Source organism: Lagopus muta, chromosome 17 (assembly GCF_023343835.1).
Source record: "Lagopus muta isolate bLagMut1 chromosome 17, bLagMut1 primary, whole genome shotgun sequence".
NCBI lineage: Eukaryota > Metazoa > Chordata > Aves > Galliformes > Phasianidae > Lagopus > Lagopus muta.
The window spans coordinates 1,542,268-1,563,843 of NC_064449.1; the positions used below are offsets into that span (position 1 = coordinate 1,542,268).

The 21,576-nt window shown below is 61.0% G+C and overlaps 2 protein-coding genes and 1 non-coding gene across 6 annotated transcripts; 1 reads left to right on the top strand and 2 right to left on the bottom strand.

Annotated features, from left to right (window-relative positions):
• The first annotated feature begins 497 nt into the window (after positions 1–497).
• On the top strand, positions 498–7,967 carry GAS2L1 (growth arrest specific 2 like 1). The gene is made up of 6 exons (XM_048964236.1): positions 498–759; positions 1,418–2,065; positions 3,799–3,906; positions 4,391–4,487; positions 4,709–4,973; positions 6,024–7,967. Exons 2-6 carry the CDS (start codon positions 1,424–1,426, stop codon positions 7,096–7,098), a joined length of 2,187 nt encoding a protein of 728 aa, XP_048820193.1. The 5' UTR covers positions 498–759; positions 1,418–1,423; the 3' UTR covers positions 7,099–7,967.
• A 346-nt stretch (positions 7,968–8,313) lies between these two features.
• On the bottom strand, positions 8,314–21,242 carry AP1B1 (adaptor related protein complex 1 subunit beta 1). Of its 4 annotated transcripts, none has more exons than XM_048964232.1 (23): positions 21,189–21,242; positions 20,908–20,960; positions 20,529–20,634; positions 19,790–19,925; positions 18,932–19,177; positions 18,097–18,287; positions 17,406–17,627; positions 16,386–16,506; positions 16,081–16,176; positions 15,673–15,788; positions 14,864–15,029; positions 14,406–14,504; positions 13,757–14,016; positions 13,179–13,380; positions 12,695–12,715; positions 12,296–12,325; positions 12,060–12,200; positions 11,800–11,945; positions 11,136–11,265; positions 10,956–11,040; positions 10,456–10,542; positions 9,896–10,050; positions 8,314–9,120 (listed from the first exon to the last, which is right to left on the bottom strand). In XM_048964232.1, the coding sequence occupies exons 2-23, from the start codon at positions 20,942–20,944 to the stop codon at positions 9,046–9,048; spliced, it is 2,868 nt and encodes a 955-aa protein (XP_048820189.1). In that variant the 5' UTR covers positions 20,945–20,960; positions 21,189–21,242; the 3' UTR covers positions 8,314–9,045. The 4 variants fall into 4 exon arrangements, with proteins under 4 accessions (XP_048820189.1, XP_048820188.1, XP_048820190.1 ...); XM_048964231.1 differs by lacking the exon at positions 21,189–21,242 and adding an exon at positions 21,090–21,157; XM_048964233.1 differs by lacking the exons at positions 12,695–12,715; positions 21,189–21,242 and adding an exon at positions 21,090–21,157.
• LOC125701982 (small nucleolar RNA SNORD125) lies at positions 11,587–11,691 on the bottom strand. The gene has a single exon (XR_007380414.1). It is a non-coding gene; the product is annotated as a small nucleolar RNA SNORD125 (small nucleolar RNA).
• Positions 21,243–21,576: the final 334 nt, after the last annotated feature.

A 21,576-nucleotide genomic window follows, 5' to 3' on the forward strand; every position in this document is an offset into this window, starting at 1 on the left:
CCCCCTCTCCCCCCCAAGCCCTCGCAGGGTTCCCTGCTGCCCCGCGCTCCGTGTGCGGTGACGGCTGGCAGCTGGGAGCTCCGCGCTGAGCCGCCCGCCCTGACGCCGCTCCGCAGCAGCGCGGAGCTCAGCCGCGGCTCCGACCCCGCAGCCCCGGCACCGGACGGACGTTCCTCCGCTCCCCCGGCACCCACGGCTGGGCGTTGTTCGCTCGTTGCTCGCGGTGACACCCGGGGGTCCCAACGGCAGCGCCGGCGGCTCGGCCCCGCCTCGCTTTCCCCATTTGACGGGGCCGAGGCCGAACGCCGCTCGGTTTGCGGCGGGGGGCGAAAGGCGCCGCTCCGCATCCCGCGGCTGCGATCCCTGCGTTGGTGCCCCCGCGTCCCCACTGCCGACGTCCCCCATCGTGTTTTCGCCTCCCCCCCCCCCCGTGGCCGCGCCCCCCATCGAAGCTCCGCAGCTCCGCAGCTCCGCGGCCCGGCCGTTGCCCCCGCCCCCGCCGCTCCCATCCCGGCCCTTTCTGGGCCGCCTCCAACTTCCCCGGCCGGGGCGCGGCGCGGCGGGGCTGCGGACGTTTTTGCTCTGCGCTCCGTTCTCTGCTCCGCTCCGCTGCGCGGGGCCGCGGCGGATGGCGGCGGGGGTGCGGGGCCGGGAGGCGGCGGCGGCGGCGGAGCTCCCCCGACGGTCAGAGCCCGGCCCGGAGCGGGGAGCGGGCGGCGGAGCGGCGCGGCCCGGAGGGAGCGGAGCGCGGAGGCGGCGGTGAGTGCCGGGATGGGGAGGGTTGGGGGCTGCGCGCGTGTCCCCGTGTCCTCCTCCCCCCATCCCCCTCCCCCCGGCCCCGCATCTGCCGCGCAGGTGCCGGCCCGCTGCCGCCATCCCCTGGGGCCGCGCTTCCCGTGGCCCCCCCGGCACCGACCCCCAAGGAGAGACCCCCGCCTTCCTCTCCCCCCGTATCCCCCAGCAAAGCGCTCCCCAATCAGAGCGGCCCCCCAAGTAACCCCTCCACCGGTTACCCACCCCCCCGGACACATCAGAGCCCCCCACGGGCATGGGTCCCCAAAATGTTGGGGCTGAGGTGTGCCCCCCCACCCCCAGGCCGGGGGTTCAGCAGTTTCCCGATGGGGAAAGGCAGGTGGGAACCCCTGCCAGTGCAGCATCCCCACCAGGGACCCCCGTGGGGTCAGCCGGGGGGGCTCCCCTCACAGCCACCCCCCAGCCCCACAGATGACACTGGGCAGCTCCAGAGGGGGGGGCACAGCTGGGGACGGGGGAGTCCTTAAGCCCAGCTCAGGAGATGGGGGGCGACACGGGGTGAAGAGGACGAGGGATGCTGGTGGCAGCGGTGACATCCCAGGGTCTGGGGGGACACGTGGCGCGGGGTCCCCTGTAACGCTGCCTTCCCCCCCATCCTCTGCAGCTCACCATGGCCGACCAGAGCAACATCCAGTCGGCGGCCTCCAAGAGCATCCGCCCCTTCCGCTCGAGTGAGGAATACCTGGAGGCCATGAAGGAGGACCTGGCCGAGTGGTTCAACGCGCTCTATGACCTGGACATGGCAGCTGACACCTTCCTGGAGGCGCTGGCCACGGGCTGCGACCTCTGCCAGCACGCCAACAACGTCAACCGTGTGGCCTTGGAGTTCCAGCAGCGGCACCCCGAGGCGGCCGCCCGCATCCCCCGCAACGAGGTCACCTTCCAGGCCAGGAACGTGGCGCCCGGCTCCTTCGTCGCCAGAGATAACGTCTCCAACTTCATCCGCTGGTGCCGGCAGGATCTGGGCATTCAGGATGTCCTCATGTTCGAGACCAACGACTTGGTGCTGAAGAAGAATGAGAAAAACGTCATCCTCTGCCTGCTGGAGGTGGCCAGGAGGGGCTCCAAATTCGGCATGCTGGCCCCCATGCTGATCCAGATGGAGGAGGAAATCGAGGAGGAGCTGCGGGACCAAACGTGTGGGGTGCTGGGGGCACCCAGGGGCAGCCAGGCCCTGCGCCCCACGTCGCCCGCGTACCCCGGGCAGGCACAGCGCGTCTCCCTGTGCGACCTGAGGAACCTGGATGAGCTGGTGAGGGGCACCGCGGGGCTCTGGGGGTCGAGGGGCTCCACGTCTGCCCCGCGGGGAGGGAGGGCCTCTGTGCGCCCAACGGGGAGCTGTAGGAGCAGCGGGGGCCGCTCTATCCATCCTACGCAGGTCTTTATGGCCAACGGGGAGCACTGTTGCCCATGGGAGGTCCTCTCCATCCACCCGACCCAGATCTCTGTGGTCTGTGGGAGGTTCTCTCCAGCCACCCAACCAGGCTCTCTCCGGCCTGTGGGATGTCTTCTCTATCCACTCAACCGTGCTCTCTGTGGTTCATGGGAGGTCCTGGACAGCCCGGCTGGGCTCCGTGCCTTCCGGACGTCATGGGAGGGTTATTTTGGAGCTGTAATCACAGGGAAGATGTGGGTATCACCACCTCCTCCTCCTCCCAGGGATGGGGGTGACACGGCTGCAGCCCCACACTGCCCTCCATGATGATCAGCAGAGGGACGCTGTTCCCTCCAGACCAGCCGCTCAGCTGGGATTAACGCCGGGCTGGGCGCAGGATGCAGCCCATGCACCGGGCAGATGCCAGATTAACGGGGCTGGGGAGGGGTGGGAGGCTCTGCCCTGCTCTGATCCCCTAATCCCAAAGCCTTTTTTAATTGAAACCCAGTACCTCACTAAGCCTGGCAGCGTGCAGCTCGGAGGGGGACATTGGGGAACGTGCATCCCACCTGCCCCGCTCCCCACAGCTGGGTGCTGCCAACCCGGAGTGCATTTTTCCGGGCTGCGTAATGCCTCTCCATGGGCTTTTATGGGCAGTGTTGGAGCCGGGGAGGAGCCTGGATCTGGCCTGGTTGCATCGGGGGACGCGGGGTCCCCAGGGCTGGCGGCACGTGTCCCTGTGTCCCTGTCACTGTGGCAGGCTTGGGCCCACAGCTCCCACTGGCCGTACACCCCGTGCCTCGGTTTCCCCACAGTTGAGGGGTTGGGGGCAATCAGATCTGGAATGATGAACAGAAAAGAGGAAGAAAAAAAGAAAAAAAAAGGGGAAATGCTAAAAGAAACGCTCAGCTGGTGAAGGCAGCGATTGGAGTTGCAGGTGCTGTGGGCGCCGTCACAGCAGCCATTGCTGGGGTGGGTTCGTGCCAATGCCGAGCCCCAGCTTGACCCCAGAGAAGAGGGGCTGTTCCTGGGGGTCCCTGGCCCCACACCCCCCCCCCCCAAGCCGCTCTGTGCCCGCACTGCACCACGCGCTGTGCCACACCAGCAGCCAAAGCAGGATGCGGCCGCGTCCCCACATCCCCCCGCTGCCTAATCCCTGACGTCAGCTGCTGCTGCTTCCAGCCCCGTGCACCTCGGTGACTTAACCCTTTTCTGTGCCTAACTGTGGGTGGGGGGGCTGTGTGGTCCCTTCCCTGTGGCAGCGTGGTGCCGCTGCCCTGGGGGGGTTTCCTTCCTGAGGGGATCCCAGCCGTGCAGTGGGTGCCTGGGGGGCTGCGGTGTCCACAATCTGGGGTCCCTGGGAGGCTTTGGAAAGTGGAGCTGTGCTGGATGAACTGAGCTGTGTCCACTTGGTTTGGGAACCCACGTGAAAACTGATCCCAGGTCCACGTCTGGGCGGGCAGGAGGATATCAGGGCTTCTAAAATCCATTTTTATGGCTCCTTCCGCTGCTTGGCCGTGGGAAGCGCCCAGGGCCCCTCTCCCAGGGAGGCTCTGCGGGCTCTGCTCCCACCGCAGCACCGCCGACTGAGCTCTCATCTCTGCCTGCAGGTGCGGGAGATCCTGGGCTGCTGTACGTGCCCAGCCCAGTTCCCTATGGTCAAAATCTCAGAGGGTAAATACAAAGTGGGAGACTCCAACGCGCTCATCTTTGTTCGAGTAAGAGCCGCCGCGTCCCCATCCCACTCCTTTCTCTGGGGGGGGGCTGGGGGGGCCCGGGGACACGGTGCTGGGGGCCCCATGTGGGGCTGAGCTGGGGCCAGGTTTGGTGCTGCGCCGCTCGGTGCCCCGGCCTGACCCTGCGGGGTGGGACAGGATTTATCACGTCGGGAAGCGGAACAGGGAGCTGCGTCCTGGCACGGCCCCGCAGATAGCAGCACTGCTCATGGCCAGGGTCAGCCCTGCAGTTCCCAAGGATTCAGGCAGTGGAACCAACCCTTGTCCCAGACATAGCGGGAAACCCTTTAACCTACCCAAATTCACACTGAGTTTATTCCCCACAAAATTAATCCTTCCCTTCCCTTCTGCTGAACCCCTCCGCAGCCCATCAGCTTGGGGCGGGCAAACAGAACCTGCTTGTTTTGGCTGGGGGGTGGGGAGCAGTGTGACTGGAGCAGTGTGACTGGTGCTGTGCTCTGCCCAGGTGCTGAGGAGCCACGTCATGGTGCGTGTCGGCGGTGGCTGGGACACACTGGAACATTACCTGGACAAGCACGACCCGTGCCGCTGCTCCTCCCTGTGTGAGTGACCCCCGCTGTCGGTCTGCCCCCAGCATGTTTCACCACTCCCATATTTCCAGGGCTCCTTTGCCATGGGTTGGGATGGGCAGCTCAGGGCACAGATGTGACTGGAATGAGAAAAGAGCGAGAAAATGTTTGTTTTAACTGCCGGCAGACCCACGTGCAGCACAAGGGGTGGGAAGGGCCCCTCACTGACCCCACGCCGTTCCCTTCTCTCACAGCTCACCGCCTGCCCCCCGCCCGCACCCTGGCCTTCTCCCCACCAAAACCTGCTGTCAGCAGTGCCAGCCCCGCACCCCACGCCCCCAGCCCCAGCACCCCACGCCGTGCTGACATGACCAGCCTTGGGGACAAGCGGCCACCAGGCTGGGGGGACGTCGGCTACGGCAGGACAGAGCGAGGCAGCACCCCGAAGTCCGCGCCTGGAGCCGTCCTGCCCCCCCGGGCCCCTGCCAGCCCATCCAGGAGCCCCGCCAGTGCACTCAGGTAGGGCTTGGTGTCTGTGGGTGCTGTGGGGTGGGGGTCCCACTGTCACCCCCCCCCCCGGCCGGTGCTGTGACGTACAGTGGAGCCATTGAGTCAGCTGGGACAGGGGGGGCACAGGGCAGGCCTGGCCATGACACAGGGCCTGGCACAGCGGGACAGGATGGGGACGGCCCACTGCTATGGCAACGCTTCCCAAACTGACCGCTGCTGCGTGGCGGGGGAAGGAAGCCAGGCTGGGGCGGGCTGGGCTGGGAAACCTGGCAGCTGGGAACGCCTCAGCCCCACAGTATGGTCACAGCCCTATAGGAGGACTTCAGCCCCACAGCATGGCCTCAGCCCCACAGCAGGCCTCAGCCCCACGGCAAGGTCACAGCCCTATAGGAGGACTTCAGCCCCACAGCATGACCTCAGCCCTATTGCAGGACCTCAGCCTCACAGCAGGCCTCAGCCCTATAGCAGGCCTCAGGTCTATAGTAGGGCCTCAGCCTCACAGCAGGCTCCACAGCAGGCCTCAGCCCTCAAAGACAGCCCCTCTCCACAGCAGGCCTGGGCTTCACAGCAGCACCTCGGAACCACGCAGGTCTTGGCCCCACATCACCCCCCGCACCCCCTTAAGGCTTCCCCCCTTTCCCCCCACAGCCCCAGCTCCGCCCCGCCGCTTCCCGCCCTGCTGTTGCGCATGCGCATTGCTTCCCGCCCAGCTGCCGCGCAGGCGCAGTGCTGCCCTCTTGCGGCCGCGCGGCGTGCATGCAGGGGCTGCGGCGGGGGGTGCGCTGAGTGCGGGGCTGCGGGGTGCGGGTGCGGTGCGGGTGCGGTGGCAATGCAAGGGGCGTACAGAGGGATGCTGTCACAGGCTGAGCCCTGTGAGCACACAGGGAGATGCAAGAGGTCAGGGGGAAGGCAGTAGGGCGCACAGTTGGGTGCGCATCGGGGCGTGCAATGGGGCATGCAATGGGTTGTGCAAGGGGATGTGCATTGGGACGTGCAGTGGGACGTGCAGCAGGTGCATGCAGTTGCCCTGCCCTGCCCCTCTCTCTCTGCCCGCTCCAGGCCCCGTGACTCCACCCGCACCCGCCGTCACTCCGGGGACAGCGACTCCTCATCAGCCTCATCGGTGGGACCCCCGCGGGGTCACCGCCCTCCCCCCGCCGCCTGCCCCTCTCCGCGCCGCCCGCCGTCGGGACGCAGCCGCTCGGGTGACCGCAGCCCCCTCCCCCTGCGCACCGCCGTCGCTCCGGGCGGCGGGGAGGAGCGCGGCCGGCCGCGTGTCGCAAACGGGCCGGGGCTGCCACGTGCCCGCAGCCAGGGCCGGCCCGGTGCTGACGCCGTGCTGCTGATCCGACGCGGACGCGACGGGCAGCACTCGTGGACACGTGCTGACAGCGCGCCCCGCGCCGCGATGCGGCCCTCCGGCCCTCGGCGCTCCTCTCTGCCCGGGGACGGGGCTGAGGACAGGGATGGGGACGCCTTCCAAGAGGAGCTGGAAGAGCTGGCGAGGAGGCTGCGGGCACCGCTGTGTCTGGAACCCGGGCAGGAACAGCAGCTGCTGGGGCGGCTGGAGGAAGAGTTTTTGGCCAACACGCGGCTGATGGAGCTGGGGGACGGTGAGCCCTCGCCCCCCAACCGCCCCACGCACGGGACGTTGGAGCCTGGCAGCGGGGCGGCCGCCGACTCGGCTTATTGCTCCTCCTCGTCCTCTTCATCCTCCCTGAACGTGCTCAGCAACAAGCACGGCTGTCTGCCCGAGGACGGCCGTCGCAACGGGGGTCCCCCGGCCGCCCCCCACCCGCAGGAGCGCTGCGGCCGCCCCTCCAGCTCTTCGGATGAGAGCAGCTGCGTGCCGGCCTCCGGTGCCGAGTCTGACCCCGAGTGGGTGCCAGCAGCGGAAGACGAGGGGATGGAGAACGCGGTCGTGCCGGGGATCCCCGTATCCCCCGCCCTGCGGCCCTGCGCCCGGCCTCGGCTGGACGCGCAGCCCGGCAGGAAGCCCACCCGCATCCCTGCACCCCGGCCCCCTGCCGGCCCCCCGCCCTGGAGGGCGCTGCACAGCGTCCTGGCCTCGCTGCTGGAGCCTGGGAGGGCACCGCGGGAGGAGGAGGGGCTGCAGGAGGACGCCTGGCCGTGAGAAGGACAAGGTGGTGGCTGCGGCCCCCGGAGTGGGGTGTGCGGGCACTGGGGCACGGTGGGAATGGATGCTGTCACGGCGGCGCTGGAGGCTGACGAACCTGGGTGCGATCGCAGTGCTGACAGGAGCTGTGTCACGGCGTTGGGAACGGGTCTGGGAGCAGCCAGCTCTGCTCAGCTCCTCTGCTCTTCAACCTTCTTCCTTCTGCTCAGTCCTGCTCCCCTCGCCTTCCATCCCTCCCTCTCTCCCCACCTGGGGACACGCAGCTCATCACCATGACCCGTACCCAGGGGACGTCCCCTCTTCCCCTGCAGCATCTCCCCCAGCACAGGCTGCCCTGCAGCTCCCGGAGCCAGTAAAGCCCAAGGAAGGAGCTGAGCCTGCCTGCTGTCATCTGTCCACGGAGGTCTGTCCGTAGAGCTGCAGGTGCTGGGGATGGGGCTGCACTCTTGGCTTCCTGTGAAGCATCCCTGGCAGGTTGATGCCCACGGCTCAGGGCTGCCTGGGAGCACTTCCCCCCTTTGTCCTTTCCTGCGTCCTTCCCAGCACAGTGGTATCAGGGAAGTTCTTCACAGAGAGCGGTGAGGTGCTGGAACAGCTGTCCAGAGAGGCTGTGGATGCTCCATCTCTGGAGGCCTTTAAGGCCAGGTTGGATGGAGCCCGGGGCAGCCTGCTCTCTATTAGGTATGGAGGTTGGTGGCCCTGCCTGTGGCAGGGGGTTGGAACCTGATGATCCTTGGGGTCCCTTCCAACCCATTCTGTGATGTATTGTAATATATATAAGCTGAAGGTCTTCTGTTCCAAAGATGTGTGGCTGGGGTGGAAGTATCCCATCACACATCTGACATCATGAATAAAGAATGCCTGCTCGCTAACGCTGCATTAAATGAGTTTATTCCCAACTTTGGGATGACAGGAGAAAGCCACAGAGACGTGGCCACCTCCACCCCAAAGCCTGCACTCTCCTTTGGCACAAGGACATGCAGCCAGCTCTCAGTGAACTTCAGCTCCTTGCCTGCAGAGCTGCTTCCAGCTGGTTCTGGGATTTCCACCTTTCCTCTTCATCCTCACCCCACTCTTTTCCCCCAGATCCACCCCAGGCACAGCCCCAAGCAGTCCCTGGCCACTTACCTCAGCAATAACAAGGACACAGCCCAGAGGAAGCTCACAGCATCATCCTTCCTCCCAGCCCACCCCTGACCCCCCAGACACAACGCCGGCTGTGTGGGCGAATGTCACCTTTATTCCAGGCTGGCTTAAAACAAGTGAACATAGAATATATTTATATTTTATATATTTATAAGGTATTTCACGACAGGGTCTGAAAACCTGAACCGGACGTTTCTATTGAGGAGTGATGGATGGCTTTATTTTGGGGCAGGGTGGACAATGTATGTCACCACCAGGACAGGGGAAAGGGCCCCTCCAAGTAAGAAGGGGGACAGGAGGGAGCTGCTCTGGGGCCTTGGGGTCCGTGCTGGTACCCCCCTGCAACCACAGGGAGCCCTGCAGGGGAGGGAAAAAGCCCTTTTTGTACAGCACACATGGGTAAAGAATTGAATTTGAGGTCTTGAGAGCATCAGGAGCACCACCCACGTGGGGAGACCTTCATCATGACCCACCCCAAGCTCTCAGGCCCCCAACCAGCCCCTATCAGGCTCTGAGCCAGCCCAGGGAGGGGACCCCCAGCCCAGGAAGTGTTGGATCCAGATCCCCCCGGGGGGAAGGGGGACAGAAGGAAGCAGAGCTGGGGAGGGAACAGAGGGCACAGCTGGGCTCCCTCCAGGAACAGCCAACAGGGAGGACAGGGCACAGTTCACCTAGGGGCTGGAATGTGGGGCAGGGGGCTGGGACACCCCCATCCTCCTCCTCCACCCTCCTGGGAAGCGACGGCTCCGTGCTCAGGGTAGAAAGAGAGGGAACATGCAGGCAGCTCCTGCCCCACCATCAGTTCTTCAGGATGGCGTCGTAGGCCTGGTACACATACTGGGAGACCTCGGGAGCCCGGCATTTTAGTGACAGCTGGGGAAGAGAGGAGACACAGCCGTGTGAGGGCTGCAGTGTGCAGCCATGCCCCACCATCACACACACCTGCAGGGCACACCTGAAGGCTCAACACACCCATGGGAAGACATCAAACTGCTTCCAATGCCCTCCCCAGCCCCACAGCAACATTCACGTGCGGGGAAGCAGGCACGCATCTTGGCTCACGCTTTCACCCTCTGCCTGTGGCTCCCCTGGGCATTGCCCCATCTCCTAACCCTGCCTTTGTTCCAAAGTTGTTTTTAATGTCTCAATGCTCTCAGATCCTAGAGTTGCAGGGCAAAGCTGAGCACGTATGCACAGGACAAGGACCTGCAGCTACACTCATCCAAAGCAGACCCACAGTAGGGCAGGACTGATGGAAATGGTCAGATCCTGCCAGACCGTCAGGGAAGGGAAAAGCAGCCAGGTACAGCCCAAAAAGCAAGGGTAGAAACCATTCTGCTAACCTCCAAGTCCTGCAACAGCGGGGCAGGCAGCAGTGGGCAGGCGGGTAGCAAGGGAGACACAGAGAGATGAGTCAGCACCAGAACTCATCCCAACCATCCCAAAGAGAAAGGCTGTGAGGAGGGGGGAAGGGAACAAAGCCCCAGCACAGTGAGCCATTTGGAGGGAGACTGGGTAGCCAGGAGCTTGTAGCTTCCTTCTGCAACACTGCTAGGGTGGCTGCCTCCCTGCTGCTGCAACCCCACGGAGGGCACACCAAGGGACACAGGGTGACACTGAGCAGGGGGCAGCAGGGGCCGGGCCGTACCGTGAAGCTGGGGTTGCTGGGCTGGATGCGGAGCTCCGCCAACACCCAGATGCCATTGGTGAGCTTCAGAGACTGGTAGAGCATGTCCTGGCCCTCCACGTTCCTCTTGGCGATGGTGAAGATGTTGCTGCCTTGGAGCTTGTTGCTGACAGCATCTGGGTGGGCAGAGGAAGAGCTCAGCACCATTTCCTGCTGGACCCAGCCCTGCCTCCACCCCATTTTCCCTGTCACATCTCTTGGAGGGCCGTGTTTCTACAGCCAGAGCAGAACGTTCCTGCCTAGAGACAGGGAGGCTTTGGGGAAAGGACAGGAGGATCCAGACCTGTGGGGATGAGGCTGGGGCTTCCCAGTCCTAGCTCAGCCCAGCACTGCCTGAATACAGGCAACAAACCACCTCTCACATGGAGGCATGCAGTCCCTAAGTTGCTGTGACTGTCTCTGTTACCACAGAGCAGGAATAAGGGCAGCTCCCAGCTCCCCACAGCAGGGGGAAGGTGACCACCAAGTCCAACTCTAAGGAACGTGTCTTACCAAGAGCCTTGTGAAGGGTTTGGACTCACCTGCATTGAGGGAACAGTCCTTGATCTGGAACTGGGCCTCGTTTTCATTGGGAATGTCCTTCCAGGTGGCGAGGAACATCTGCCGCTCTGCAGCCAGAACAAAGCAAGCCACTGAAGTAACAGCGGGATCCAACCCCTCCAAATCCCAACACAGGGCCATGCTCTGGTGGGGCTGGGCATTGAGACACCATCGCAGCATCCCTCCAGCAGCCACCCAAGATCTGTCTCACTCAGCTGCTCACTTTTGGAGTCAGCAAGCTCAGCTGCCTTAGTGAAGAGGCTGGGAAGTGCCAGGGACTGGACAGCAAGAGCTCCCGAAGGACCAAGAGGGCAGAATGTGGCTCAAGTCACCCTGGGTACCACACTGTGGTGATGCTGACATCCATGCTCCAAACTCCCATGGGTTTCTCACTGCCCACGGCTCCCAGCTCCAACCCCAGGGCTAAGAATGCATTTGGGAGGATTTTATTGAATAGGATGGCACCCACACTCCAACTCACCCATCTTCCCATCCTCCACGAAGAGAATGTGCAGAGGGTAGAGGGTGCTGAAGTAGAAGACATCGATGTTGTTCTTCACCGCAACCTGGGATGGAAGGAAGGACATTGGGATGTCAGCACATAGAAGGGAAACCTGCGGGTCCCACTGTGAGCCCCCCTGGAAAGCGTGGGTGCTCTCACCTGCAGGTTGTTGAGGGGATCCATCTTCATGACAGAGCCCACCGTGTTCAGTGGGAGGGAGATCTCCACCGACTGGTTGGGGGCAAGGGGTGCGTGCACCTGGAGAGGGGCAGCTGGGGCCAGGCCAAAGCTGGGGGGACACACGGCACTGGGTGAGGGCTGCTATCCCACTGTTATCCTTATCCCCATCCCACCAGCTCTGGGACCTCCAGGAACTGCCTCATCTACCTGCACCATCATTTCCTCCAGACACGAAAGAGTCCAAACTCATTCCTGCCCACGCTGGGGCAAGCAGAGGCATCCCCCAAGTCTGCCACCTTTCTCCTCCAGATCTCCACTCATTTTTAGTGTTTGTGTACCACCTCATTTAGGAGCACCTCCTTTTTTGTGCTCCTCTGCATTCACCGGGACAAACAAGAAGCCATCCATGCCTGGGGAGGCGGTCGTGCCCCAGGAAACAGCCTCCTCAGTCAACTTCTCAGAGGCTTTGGGTTGATGTCCATCACCATCGGAGCCATCAGGGAGAGAAGGATCATCACGTGAGGCTGTTCTGTTCCCCGGCAGATGCCACCACAGCCCTGCCCACTCACCCTTCCCTGAGCTGAGGAGGTGACACCCAGCATTCTCACCAGCCAGCGCTACCACAGCTTAGGAGACGCCTCACCTGTTGCGGTTGAACTGGATTGCAAAGTCAGACATGACCTGCAGGGCCTTGTTGGTCAACACCAGGTCCATAGAGATGGCGCCCACCTGCCGGCTGAAGGTGCCAGAGATCTCCAACCCCTTGGCTTTCATGGCAGGGAGCCAAACCTGGGCAGAGACACGACACCCACAGAGGTTAACCCAAACCGAACACCTTGGTGCCTGCTGCTCTCGGCCCAAGGCAGCAGCAGCACGCCACCGGAGCGCTGCCGTCCCACTCACCGTCTTGGGTGCCACGTAGGACCCCGACAGAGTGCCCACTCCCCCGGTGAGGTCAAAGAGGTCCCCCAGGCCACTGCCAAGAGGTGCTCCCATACCAGCTGGTGCTGCGGGGCCGGGCGCTGTGAAGCCACTGCCACCCATCTGCAGGGACAAGGGAGCGTCAGGCTCACAGTGGCAAGGAGGAAGGGAGAAGAGGAAGAGGAGGAGGAAGAGGCAAAGGGTGCAAGGGCACTCACAGCAGGACTGCCTCCCACATCGCTGCGCAGCTGCAAGAGACAGAGACTGCTGTTGGTGCAAAGGGTGCTTCCGAAAAGGGCTTGGGGCCACTGGGGGTGCTCCTGAGCACAGAGGGGACAGGTGCTCCTTGACATGGGTGTGTGGTTTAGCAGTGGGGCTCAGGAGATGCAGTTCTGGTTGGGTTGGGTGTTTGAGGGTCTATTCCAACTGCGGAGATTCTATTTCTATCTGAGCGGGGCTGAGCTCAAACCTCAGCTGAGCTCCCTACACACACCAGGAACAAGAGAGGTGAAGGCTGAGTAGTTTTGGGGCTGGCTGGCCATCACCAGAGACACAGGGGGTCTGTGAAGGTGGACATGGGCACTGCAGGGGCTAGGGGCTAAGAAAAGGATCCATACCCCTTCCGACTCGTCCCCCATCTCCAAGCAGAAGCAGGCAAGGCAGAGAGAAGAGCCAGGCACATGCAGAGAGAAGCCAGGAGAGAAGAGACAAAAACAGAGAGAGAAAAGAAAGGCAGGAGGGAACAGGTTAGTCCCACCACATCTCCTCTTCCTCTCCCCACAGGTTTGGGCACCCTGGGGTTAGCAGGGCAGGTCCCCAAGTCATGCAGCTGCCTGGGGTTGGGGAGGGAGTCAGAAGAGGAACCCCTCGCCCCTCTCCCCCAGCAGCACAGCAGGTCCATAGGACACCCACAGCAGAAAGCTGCATGGAACTCACATGCAGGAATGGAGCTCTGCTCCAGCCATCTGACAGGGATGAGCTTAATTAGCACCCCTCTGATCACAAGCTAGAGCAGGAACAGATTAGCCCAGATGTCCCCAGGCAGAAAGCTCCAAGCAGGAGCCCGCCCACCCACATCCAAACCCCAGCAAGGCAACCCACCAGGCTATCCAGGCCTCCTCCCAGGAGGTCCACAGCTCCCATCTGCACGGAGGAGGCGGCCAGGGGAGGCCCACTGACTGGGGGTCCCAGGTCCAGGTTCAGCAGGTCACCCAGCAGGTCGCCCTGTGCAGGGATGACGGCCGGCTGCTCCGCTGCCTGCCCAGCTGAGGGGGCTGCCTCGGGGCTCTCGGCACTCTCACTCCTGGGGCAAAGGAGAAGGGACAGGCATGAGATGCTGGAAGATTCCTGGTAAGCCAGTGGCTCGTGGACTCCCCACAGCTGAGGGGCACTCAGCTGCAGTTTGCAATGAGACATCCCATTCCAATAGCACTCCTCCTCAATGCATTTCTGTCAGTTTCACCTTCTACTTACACCTGAGATCTCCAGCCCTGGCAGCACAGCACGGAGCTCATACTGCTCCTGCTTGGAGATGCTCCTACAGGGCACCATCCCCTCCATTCACTGGGTCATGCTGTGACCATAGCAGTCAGTCCAGCTCCACGTCCATCCCCATTGCATGCACCCTGTTCTGGATGGCCCAGAACCCCATCCCTACAGCAGGCAACAAGGACACTCACGAGCCCGTTCGTGGGGGCAAGCTCTTGTGCACAACCCCTCTGCTCCCCTCCACGAAGGCGCTGGGCGGCTTGTGATAGACAGAGGCCAACGTCCCAATGTAGCAGATGAGCTCATCCAGCAGCGTGGGCTCAATCAGGTCTGTCTCTTCAGAAATAAGTGGCTTCTCTGCCAGCACCACCTCCTTGGCAGCCACAGGATCAGTGGACAGCAGGCGCCAGTAGATGTAGCCACGGTCCCGCAGGTCAGGGTTATCAGAGTCCTTTGGGAAGCAGAGGGTAAGCAGCAAAGCCATGGGGCAGGGAAGCTGTAGAGCATCCCACAGCCACAACCACCTTGGCCCCATTTAAGTCTTGCTGTGGTATAAGAGTAAGTCACAGGTGTGTTGCATCCCATGACAACAGTTGGACTCAATGGCTTTGGAAGCCTTCCCCAAGCTAAATAACTGTGCTCTGCTATGCTGACACCACTGGCTTTCACAAGGAAGCAGCACATCTTACAGGACGTGGTGTTCTCTAACAGCAAACTTCCCCACATTTAAGCTGTCATCCACCTCCGGCCACAGGCACTGTGTCATCACGACCTGCCACTGCTCAGGAAGGCTCAGCAGGGTTGGAGGGACGCTTTGCTGGGCACAGAGCTGTCACCCACCTGAGTGGCCAGGCTCAGCACCTGCTGCACCAGCTCCTGGGTCTCGGTGGGCTTCTTCAGGAAAAGCTTCACGATGGCCGTCAGCAGCTGCAGCTGGACCTGTGGGCACCAGTGAGACACACAAAGGAAGAACATGAGTGCTCTCTGCAGACGGTGCTGGGATGGGATTTGGCACAGCAGGTGCAAGGAAATTTTGCACAGCTGGTGGGTGATACCACCATCCCCAGCTAAAGGGCAGCCTAAAGCAGCTGGGGCTGAGCCCAGGACTTTTCCAGTTCCAAAAGGCTGATCCTGTGCCAGCACACGTGAGCAGCTGACCCCTTCCAGCCTTGAGAAAAGGAAGGTGCTGGGGTGGCATTTCACAGAGGATGCTTTGCATCCAGGATCTCACAGCGGTGGCTGCTCTGGGACACCAGCACGACCACCAGCCCCGCATCCACACTGCCCACCCCCTGCACCTGGGTGCTCTCATCGTGGAAGCCCTCCAGGAAGCTCTCCAGCAGCTCATCAGCGTTGTCGATGCGCTCGGCGTACTCGCCCACGATCCAGATCATGGCAGCCCGTGCCTCGGGCTCATCCAGGGAGTCTAGGTTCTCACACAGGGTGGCAATGACACTCTCATACCTGTCAGAATGAGGACACATCACCAAAAAGCTCTGCTCTCTAAAATCACCCCATCACCTGTATCAGGACTGCTGCTGCTCCCAAAGTTCCTGTTTTCCTAATGGAAGACTTCAAGCAAGCAAAGGGGAGCGTAAACAACGCATCACCACCTAAAGATGGTTCTGTTTGACCCTTGGGAAGTTCTCAAAGCAAACACTGAAACAGGCACACTTGGTTGCACCCGAGCTGCTCTCAGCACAGTTGTGCTTTCAGCACGTGTGAGGATTTTTAATTATCTGTGCTGAGAGAATTTGGGTAACGGGAGGAAAGATGGGAGGATTTACATAAATCTCTCTTTTCAGAATGACTTTAACAGAAACCAAGCCAAGGATAGAACACACCACTACTTCATATCCAGACTCAAAGGACACTGGATACAGCACAGGGTTGTTTGCTGAGCAAAACACACTTTTCATGTGCACTGTGACACCAGCCATGCCAGCCTCCCTCGTCTGCTCTCCATCCTTCCTCCATCAAACAGTTGTGCAGATTTCTAGTTTACTAATTGCTATCACGACTCCACCTCCATTCCAGACACCCAAGTCCATGCCTGCCAGCACGGGGAGCACAGCAGGCAGCCCAGCCCTGCCCCCTCCCCACGTACTTGTTGGGGTACTTGCGGAAGATGTCCTTGATGACGACGATAGCCTCCTGCACCACATAGTTGACCTTGGTCTGGATGAGGTCCAGCAGGGTGCTGACACAGCGCTCTGCTGATTGCTGTTGGAGAGGCTCGGTCAGCGATGCCTTCACACCCCCATCCAACAACATCACACCCCTCTCACGCTCCCCTAACCCAACCCAGAGCACAGGGATGGAGCACGCTCCCTGTGGCCAATGGAACAGCCCTGGTCCGTTCCTATCTCCTGGGAGATCAGCCCTGAGATGCAACAGCCTCCAGCTGATCCATCACAGGCTGCAGAGCAATGTATCCTTAACTATGGCCACCAGCAGAACACTGAGTGGGGGTGGCACAACAAGGCTGCCCTGTCCCTCCCCACACCAGTCTCACCTCCACCTTGATGGCACAGCGGCCGATGGCTCGGACTGCCTTCCTCACAAAGTCCACGTCCACCTCTGTGGCATATTCCTTCAGCTCAGCCAGGACCTGGCATAGGGACACGGTGGTGAGCACTTGGTGGCCAGGAGAGACACCAGCCCACTGATCTGCCCAACACAACACCCCAGATCCCAGCTGGCTGCTGAACCGTGGCCAAACCTGGCAGCCACAGCTCTGGTGGTACTGAAGCACGGGGAAGGCAGGCAGGAAGCACTGACAGAGACAGCCAAGCCCCCTGTGCACACCCAGACCCCAACCTGTGCAATGTTGGCCTGGGAAGCCAGGCGGATCATGATGTCCAACTTCTCCAGCTTGACATAGATGGGGTCATTGTACTTGACAAAGAACACCTTCATCTCGTGCTTCAGGATTTCAGGTCTGGGGACAAGGAGAGGCAGCAGTTAAGAGACCTGGCCAAGGCAAGCAGAGCTTGCAGTTGCTCCTTGGCCATAAGCAGAAGAAGGTTTGGGGGCTGCTCAGTTCTTAGGAGTCCAGGATGCTGTGATCTCCCCCCACCAAGGAACTCTGGCCCTTGATTCCCTTTTGCTGACACGCAGGGAACACAGACCAACCTTGCCACAAACAAAGACCAGATGCACGGCAACAGGGCGTGCTGGCCTTGGCAAGGTTGGATTGAACAACCCGAGGAAGCAGGGAAGCCAGCCCAAAGCCCAGGGCCAAACTGGACCTTCCTCACCAGAACAGCCTCTAAGCTGGGGAGGGGACAGGACAGGCCCCCAAGGAGCCAACCTGCTTTCCACACTCCTGCTCACAGGGACATTAATTACTTTCCACTTCTCCCAGAAGTTGCTACTATTTTTAATAGGCAATAACAGCGACGCCAGTGGGGCAATGGATCAGCTGATTGCAGCTCTCCAGCTGGCCCTCGCTGCCCTGCACACAAACGAGGGGCCTCAGGCACCTCCTGCCCTCCAACAGTAGCAATAGATCAGCCAAAGGACAGGAGGACCTTTGGGACTTGCCTGTCTGATAAGGACAACTACAAAGAAACAAGCCATTCTCTGATAGGGAGAGGGATGAAAATCCCTCGTTAGGCTAAGATGATGAATCCAGCACCTCAGCTTTTAGTCTTTCCATCCCTCGCTCCCCAAAATAAGCAATAAATTCAGTGAATCCCATCACTGATGCTCTGTGCCCAGCCCTCGGATTTCAGTGACAAAAAAGATGGATTGTGTCAGCAAAGCCTGGACGCTATTCCAGCCATCAGAAGGCCCAGCACACTGGGACACGGTGCCTGCAGGCAGGAGGACACCCACCTCTTCTGCACGATGAGGTTGATGTTGCGCAGAGCCACGTACTGCAGCTCAGGCTCAGCAGACAGCAGTGTGACGAGCGGCGGGGCCAGCTTCTTCAGCAGCGTCCCGTAGTAATCCAGGTCCTTGGACAGCATCTCCATGAACTTCATCAGCACCTTCACTGCTGAGAGCACCACTGCAGAGTTGGCGTGGGACAGCCGGGGTGTCACCCGCTCACAGATGCTGCAGGGGTTGAGGGCAAAGGGAAAGGAAACAGTCAGAGGCAGGCATCCTGCTTAGCACACCAAGGAACGAGGTGTCAGCAGAGTTTGTGGCAAAGCAGGTTTAAGATTTCTCCCAAGAGGTGCACAGCTGGCTCTTCAAGGCTCCTGATAATGGTTATTTCCCAGCAAAGCCCTGTCTGCAGTGGGATCTCCCTAGTGCCCAGCCTGCTCTCCCTTGAAGCACATAAGATCATGCTTGGAAAAGTCTGTTGTTTGTGCCAGTGTGGGGACAGCGCTCACAGAGAGACTGCGAGTCCCCAGGAACAGTGCTATGCTGATGTCAGCTGTTCCTCCCCCAGCAGCAGGAAGCCAAGGGTGGGGAACAGCACAGAGGGAAGCGTGAAGGCACTTCTTGGAGGAGAACAGGCAGCAGCAGCCCTGTCCAGCCATCACCCTGCTGCCCCTGCGCCCTGTCCCAGCTCCCTCACCTCTGGGCCTCCCGGTCATCTTTGGGCATGTAGTTGGCCAGGCAGTCCAGGATGAAGATCTGCCCCCACTCGGTGCACTCGTTCAGGGCTGTGAGCAGCTTGTTGATGGACTGGGGGTTGAGGTCCAGCAGGTTACTGCTCGGGTGCGACTCGGCGATCTCCGACAGCGCTGCTACTGCGTTAGCCACCACCTGCCAGAGGGGATGGGACACGGGTGAAGGGACAGCAAGCACGACGGGATGGCGGTCGTGGCTCTGGAGGAAAGCTGCTGCAAACGGATGAGATGCATCCTCAGCGTGGGGCCCTCGCTCTGACATCTGGGCACCAGCTTCTCCTCCCCACCAGCTGATGTGCAGATGAACTATCATCACACGTCCCCACCACCCACACTGTGACTCTTCCCCCGTCGCTGCTCAGCAATTTGGGTGGGCAAATCCTACAGCCTTGTGCTCCTCCTGTCCCTCCCTGCAGTCACCCTCAGCAGGAAAACAGCAGAGGACCACCATCATCACATCACTCCAAGTTGGCGTGAGAAGCCAGACACGCAGCATCGCAGCATTCCCAGCCAGCAACTCCTGTTTGATGCCTTTCCTGCTCCCTGTAGGGTGCAGAAGCTAATAACAAATGGGAATTAATGAAATCTCACATCTAAAAGGAGCCAGGAGACAGTTATTGGACATGAGAAGCAACCCTGGGGACAGCTGCCGACAAAAGTGGTCTGACAAGCACCAAAAAGCATCAAGAAATGAAGAGGAACGTGGGAGCAAGGATACAGGGATGCAGAAATGAGCGAGGACATCTGCTGCACCAGACAGGGAAAGCAAGGCCTGATCACCATGGGATTGGAGTCCGAGATGAGGTCCTTGAGGGTGTCCAGGAAGCCCTGGTCCTCCACCAGCTGGGCGTTGATGTCATGGAGCTTGGCCACGCAGACGGCCGCCGTTTTGCGCACATACGGGTCCTCATCCTTCAGGCACTTGCGCAGGGGCTCACAGAGGTACTCTGTTATCTTGTCCACACGGATGCAGCCCATGGTCCTCACGGCCAGGGCACGGATCAGCGGGTTGGGGTCCTCACAGTCCTGCGTGGCCACAGAGAACAGTGAGAGCTCCAGCCCTTCCAGCCACGGCCACCAGCGGCAGCTTCAGGACCTCAACTTTCCTTCGGGTTCCTGAAGCCCTGAGGTTTCAACACTCAGCTCTTAAGTGGAGTGAATGCATCCCATGGAAGGAGTTCAGCCTCATTCCATTATCTGGAGTGCGCTGAATTCTAACCCTGCCGGCTCCTGCTCCAAATACACTCCAGAACCAGGCGTGTGCCCGGCTTACACCAGGGACACAAGCCACCCAGCAGCCCACAGAACAGCCACCCAGCCTGGGGAACACACCCATCACTATTATTGCTGTTGTTTTTTCTCTTAAAAACACCAAAACTTCCAGGAAAGCCTTTCCACAAAAGGATTTGGTGGCCCCGTGGCTTCCAACAAACACACTCCCCAGCTCCTGATCACAAGATCACATTCTCTGCAGCAAGCATCTCCAACACGGGAGCCACCACCACCAAAAAGCATTTTCCTCCTGCACTACAGGGCAATTTTGCTCTCTTATCCCATGCAAGGGAGCCCTGATTTGTTGAGGGAGGGCTTTTTGGTGACGGGGGGCCGGAGTGCTGCCTCACAGCCCCTTTCCCTCACCTTCACAAAGGTGTTGACAGCCATGATGGCCATGTCGGGCTGGCTCTTGGCGTAGTTCATCAGGTAGAGGTAGACCAGCTTCTTCAGCTCCAGGTTGTCCGTCTGCATGCAGTTCACCACATCCGGGAAGAGAGCGCTGCAATGTGAAGCACCACAGACCTCAGGGCAAGCGACTGGGACTGGAGCGTTAACACAGACATGATGCCATGCTGCCACGTGTCCCTTCTGTCCTGGGAGAGCTGAACCCCATTCAGCCTGGCCTTGAGCACTTCTCGGAACGGGGCACCATAGACAGCCAAGGTCTCACCACCTTCTGAGTACAGAATTTCCACCCAACCTAAGTTCCCCCTCTCTTAGTTTAAAACCATTCCCACTTCTATCACTATTGGTGTAAAAAGTCACTCTCTCGTTCTTTCATGAGCTCCCTTTAAGCACTGAAAGTTGAAATGAGGTCTTCTTGGAGCCTTCTCTTCCCCGGACCAAGCTGGCAACCTAGAAGGTATTTTCCATCCCAGATGACTCCACAACCCTGCTGTGTGATCCTAAAACTAGCCTGTGCTTGCAAGCTCACATCCAGGCCTAAGGAGCCTGGTTTTGCTGTGTCTGAAGCAAAGCCCCTGAGCAAAAGCAGCTTTGTGAGCTTGCGAGGCACAGACCTAAGGGAGAAGAGGAGCTGCCAGGGTGTTTTTTTCCTTCCTGAGCCTGCACTGCAGTCTGTGGGACAGGAGGATGCACACACCTGACGTCCTTGCCAACAGTCATGGAGGCGATCACCTTCTTCACCGCCTCCTTCTTCTTCTCCTTCTTGTCACTGTTCAGCTCTGCCTTCAGCTCAAAGATCTCCCCTGCAGGAAAGGCACGGGGTCAGCAAGGAGATCCTAAGCAGGTCCACAGCAGACCAGGGGCTGCCAAGTACCCCTCCCCATTCAGCCCGGGTGGAAGATCTCCACTCACAGGCCCACACAGCTGCTAGAAAAGACCCACAGCGATCACCGAACCCACACGGCACCGCCCGACCCCGACCCCGACCCCCGTGTGTGTGTGAGCCCCCCCAGCCCCCCGGGGCAGCACCTCCCCCGGACCCCCACCCAGCGCCGTGCCCCTCCGCAGCCCCTCACCCTTCTTGGTGGTGGTGAAATACTTGGAGTCCGTCATGGTGCCGCCGCGTTCCCTGCCAGGAGATGCAGCGGAACCAATCACCAAACGTCAGCATTTTGCCCCCCCAGACCCCTCGATTCCTCACCGCCCCCCACCGCAGATCCCCGTTGGGGGCCGAGGCCGGGCAGAACCCTGGCGATACCCGCGGTAGAAGCGCGGATAGGCCCGCAGACAGCCGCGCACAGCGCCGGTTCCGATGGCGGAACTCCGCTCCCGGCCCCCGCTGCCCCCCCGCCCGTACCGGCCCGCCGCGCCGCCCGCTGCCCCTGGCCCCAGCGGAAGTGAGAAGTGAGCACTTCCGGGGCGGGGATTTGGGGAGAGGGTGGGGTGTGTGGGCGGGGCTTAGAGAAGGGGGCGGGGCCAAGTGAGGGAATGGAGCGGGAACTGCGCGTGGGGACACGGGGATGGGGAGGTGGGATGGGGATAGGGGGCATGGGGATGGGGGGCATGGGATGGGGATAGGGGTGTGGGAATGGGGGGCATGGGGATGGGGATGGGGGCATGGGGATGGTTACAGGGGATGGGGATAGGGGGCATGGGGATGGGGGGCATGGGATGGGGATAGGGGTGTGGGAATGGGGACAGGGGATGGGGATGGGGGCATGGGATGGGGATAGGGGTGTGGGAAT